Source organism: Macadamia integrifolia, chromosome 2 (assembly GCF_013358625.1).
Source record: "Macadamia integrifolia cultivar HAES 741 chromosome 2, SCU_Mint_v3, whole genome shotgun sequence".
Classification (NCBI taxonomy): Eukaryota; Viridiplantae; Streptophyta; class Magnoliopsida; order Proteales; family Proteaceae; genus Macadamia; species Macadamia integrifolia.
The window spans coordinates 35527280-35532347 of NC_056558.1; the positions used below are offsets into that span (position 1 = coordinate 35527280).

The 5068-nt window shown below is 37.9% G+C and overlaps 1 protein-coding gene across 3 annotated transcripts in view; it reads right to left on the reverse strand.

Moving 5' to 3' along the window:
• Positions 1 to 3283: 3283 nt before the first annotated feature.
• LOC122093923 (anaphase-promoting complex subunit 13) overlaps positions 3284 to 5068 on the reverse strand; it is a 14214-nt gene continuing 12429 nt past the window's right edge. For all 3 annotated transcript variants that reach the window (XM_042664478.1, XM_042664485.1, XM_042664488.1), the window contains one exon: positions 3284 to 3610. In XM_042664478.1, the coding sequence (XP_042520412.1) occupies positions 3549 to 3610 (62 nt within the window). In that variant the 3' untranslated portion in view covers positions 3284 to 3548. The remainder of the gene's footprint in view (positions 3611 to 5068) is intronic.

Below are 5068 nucleotides of genomic sequence, written 5' to 3' on the forward strand. Positions count from 1 at the left end.
AGTATGACATGGGGCTAATAAAAAATGCATAGAGTTGAAATGGGGAAAGATTGTAGAAATGAATGAATTGAAGAAAAGGGAAGGAACTAGGTATTTGATTTATCCTCTATTTATCAGCACAGAAAGATTGTGGGCAACAGAAGGAGAGAACCTGATTGGTTCCTATACATATGGGAAAATAAACAGAGTTTGAGGAAGAAATATTTTTGGACATAGGAAAAGACAGTAGAAGATGAGAAAAGAACCAAAGTACCAAAGGCGATAGGTCAAAAGGGGATGAGAGGGGGAGGGTTAATATTTTTGGGGTTAAATCTTTATTCTCTCTCATGCTTATACAAAAGTGTAAAGTCATTGCTAGGGGACCCCCCCCCCTACTTGGGTTGGTGATGCTTAGCTTTGAGCCAAAATTAAGGAAATTATGCTATTGGAAATTTTAAGTATTAGTAGTACCAATTAAGAGGTAGAGGTTAGTTTCTTTGTTTAGTGCGCAACATAGTTTTTAAGGCGTTGCTAAGGCGACTTTTTAAGGCGCTGCTAAGGCGTCGTCTTACCAGCGCCTTGGTACTGATGCGGTCTAGAGATGGTAAGGCAGTACTCCGCCTTACATGAAGTGGCGCCTTATGAGTTTTTTTTTTTTTTTCAACACATTTTAAAATTACTTGATGAAGATTCCAAATATAAATTTTTTATTGGTAGGTGTATGATTTTGTTAACACTTGAGATGTATGGGATCAACTTTACTCCATAAAAAATAACCAAAACAAACAATACAAAAACATGATTCACAAGCAAGGTTTGGATTTCGTCAAGGGCTTTGAGAAGGAATCAAGGAACAATGAAGAACCACTTATCTAGGCGACCATTTCGCTCCGGCAGCAGTGAGTTTGCTCCGGCAGCGGTGAGCTTCATTTTTCTTTGACAGGAGTAGAAATATAGTGGATGACCTTAGGGCTTAGGCACTCATTTTGGCATCATAGAGGTAAGTATAATACATACTTATATTTTTTATGTCTTCTTTTCTTTATATTTATAATTTTATTTCATAATTATGTATTTATATCATATGTTAATATGTTATGATGATTGATGATTGATGAAGATGAACTTAGTTTATTCACTTTATTGATTTGTTTTCCTGATGAATATCTTACATTGGTATGAATATGAACCTTTAATATTTATTTAACACATGAGTAATAGGATTCAACTAGGATTTGAGCCAAATAGATTGGTTTTATAAAAAAATTACACAGGAATGCTTTGGTCAATAAGGCAACGCTTTATGCCCGCCTTATCGCTAAGGTGCTCTGAAAGACCCTCAAACGTCTCCGTCGCCTTACCGCCTTAAAAACTATGGTGTGCAACTTTAGTTATGTGTTTTTGAGGCAGTTTTGGTGTGATATGCTTATCCCGTGGAGGAAAGAGAACAAGCTTGGGAGTGAGCAAATAAAACAAAGGGTTTGAGGAAGAAGGAATTTTTGGACATTGGAAAAGACAATAGAAGCTGAGAAAGAACCTAAGTACCAAGAGGGGATGAGAGGTGGAGGGTTAGTATTTATGGGGTTAAACCTTGATTCTCTCTCATGCTTATACAAATGTGTAAAGTATAAGCATTAAGAGGTATTCCTTCCACAGGTTAGTTTCTTTGTTTAGTATGTGATTTAATTATGTTTTTTTACTGCCTATCCTATACAGGAAAGACAAGCAGCTTAATGCAGGAGTAGATTACAAGAAACTACTCCAGCAGTTTATAACTCCAAACAATACAAATAGGAGCAGGAAACAAAAAAATAAGACCATCAAATAAACTCCCAAGGATACAATACCCATACAAGAGCAAAACCAGCCCAAAACCCAACCCGATAGGAGAGAGAAAGACTTGCTATAGAGCTAGAGAGAGAGAGGTGCCTCTATAGGAGTCCGATTGAGCTACACTCTTGGGCGTAGATAGTCCCTAGGGAGGGTACAAAAACCCCCAAGTTGAGAGGATTCTGACGGCTGATTGTGAAGTTACAAGCTTTCTTGATTTTCTGACCTAGGACAGAAAAAACTTTAAGATTCTGAAGAACTGCTGAACAGATCTAGACAGCTCCAAGAAGTCGATCGAGTGGTCTAATAGCAGCCTAGAACACACCCTTAAAAGGGTTTACAGATCATAGGTCAAAGGAGGGAGATATGGAGATCGAACTCTCCTAAAATCTTCATTGATGTTGATCGGTTCTCGACTGTAATAGCTTCTAACAACATCTGAATTGTACCTCTTGAATGTTACAACAAATAAAATGGAAAAAGAAGAATAGAACAGATGGGGGGTTGAGAAGGGTGAAAGAGAATAAATGAATGGGTATCTCACCCCTCAGGTTTTGGGTATCACACCCCTCAAAGGTTTAGGCATCTCACCTCTCAATAAAAGCTTTTCAGCTAAAGAATATTCACTTAATAATTTATTCATTCAAGTCTAAGAAATATCAGTACATATGCTCCTCCATTTAAAGAGGGCATAATTACAATCATAACTTGATTATGAGCTAGTTTCCAAATAGAACTAGACATTCCTACTACAACTAGGACTTCAAATGGAACTAGGACTAGGCTTCTAACTCCAACATGGAGTAGGACTGACTAACTAATAGTCCATATAAGACTTTACAACCGACCAATGGCCTCAACGTGCCTTTATTGAATTAAATAACAACTAATTAAATTAATGAATTAAATCCCGTTTTTCTACCTTCTACCCATATTTTAGGCCCATTAAAGTGGCACATTTCAAAGAAAACTCATGGGATCAAAAGCCCAATACATATATAACACAACCCAAGGCTTATTTGCAATAAAATAAGCCCAGGTGACTTATCTACATCACAGCTTGGGTGAGCAAGAAGTATTTGATCGAGAGGAAATTGAAGCAGTGGGCAAAAAAGGTTCTCTTTTAGTGCTTCCATGGCACTATTGTTTTTTTTTTTTTTTTTTTTTCTTCATAAATAGTAGCACATCAGGCCTCCCCGTGGTTCAAAATGGCAGACTATGAAAACAAACTTATCTTAATGGAGTTGCGTTGGGCATTTTCCTGCCAATTTTTCAACCAAAATTTTTCCTCCCAAAGCCAATTATACCCAGATATATCCCCCATCATATTTTCTTCCATTGCTGAACTTACTAACTTCGTACAGTAACTGCATTTCGTGTAATGCATTTTATTTTGTATGATCTTAATAATTTGAACTACTGTCAAAATAATTACCAGCACTTGATAGCTATCAAAGATGGTATAAACAAGTCATACTAGGAAACCCAAGTTCCACACATTTGGGGCTTTTCTCCTTCATTTTCAGGGACACATCCCTGAACATTAACCATTCAATTTAGGGAACATTTCTGATATTTGATTCTTGTTCTGATTTCTGTATTGAAAACTATTGAGTATCAACCCGACTAAGGGGAGTTTGAATACAGAAATGATGAAAATTAGACTGGCGAAGGAAGAGACTTTTACAAATCAATACCTTAAAGAACATCAAGTCAAACCCTTGTAGAGCCAGGAAACATTAATGTGTGCATAAAGCAAGATCATGCCATGAATCTCCATCGATTGGCTTGGTTTCTTGATCTGATCAACAAAACAAACCAGCAAAAAAGTATTAACAAATAAAAATAGAAAAACATAGGAGATATATAAGCTTGGTTACATTTAGTGCAACAGAAAACGGGCAAAGGTGTAGTCACAATTACTAATCATAGAACACATATGACTCCTCGGGGTTCACTAATTTGTTTTGTTCTATCAGTTATATATCTTTTTCTTTTTCATACAGGATAGTAAACTGGTTTGAGCAATGGGGGAATCAGTAGTAAATAATAACTAAATGAAGCAGGATCATTTTGGCATATTTTCAGTTTGAGCAGCATGTGATACAAAGATTTCAAATTGAGGCAAGGCCCTGTTTTTGGCCAAAATTTCCATGTTAGAAAAACCCAAAGAGCCCTTCACATAATGGCAAGGGATGAAGAATCACAATTGCAAGTAAATGAAAGGCAACAAAATGTAAATCATTAGTATTTCCATTAACCCATATATATAGAGACCTAAGTTGAGGTCATCATAAAAAATATAAACCTCCACTACTACTACATAGTTCAAGGCAACAGACCTAAGGATTTGTTACAAACCTCCAGGATGGTTACTGGGCATAGATATCAATGCAGTCAAACATAACAATCCAGTAAGTCTGTCTGCATTAGCGAGCAAGAAATGAAGGAAAATTTAAGTAACCATTAAAAATATCCCACATAATAGATATATGAATGTTTGGCTGGACAAATTCAAAGTATCCTTCCATGAAAAAGGTTTCCTCAACCATGTAGTGAAGAAACTTGAACTAGCCTATCAGATCTTGTTTGGTAATCCCAGACAAGGGACATCTGCAGTTCATGTTGAAAAGGATTAAGAGGGGGAGGGGGGGTCATGCACCATTGAGATGCTGCGGCAGTAGATGGTTAGAAGGGGACTGATGCCCTTTAACCAAGGTTCCAGGTTTCTTTGACCCTGGCCAACAACGAAACATGGTCTGAACCTAGGATTTTTCTAGACAAATCGAAAAACCAAAAAAATGTGTCTTTTTACCCCACCCCCCTTTTGTGTTGCCTATTTTTACCATTTTACACCTATTCCACAAATTAGTTTCACAAAAAAACCCAAAATGATACTTGTGATTTGGACCCAAGTTTGCTAGTGTATGCTTATCCCCCGATTCCCTCATTCCTACAAAACTATCACCCCCATCCCCCGACTCTCTCGCCCCATTGGTCTCTCTCCCTACCCTAGCAGTCCCCTTCTTTGAGGAATCGATAAAGAGAAATTTTACAGGTCAGAGGCAAGAGCAACGACTAAAACGTACAGGTAACCCACCAACGGCAATCTTGCCCCTATCCCCGCTTATCTCTACACTCTCTCTACCCTCGCTCCCAGAATCTCTACGCCCTCTCTCCGCACCCTTACCTTCTCGCCTCTAGCCCCATCCCAATCACCATCCCCAACGCTATCTTGACGCTCTCTCTCCTCATCCCC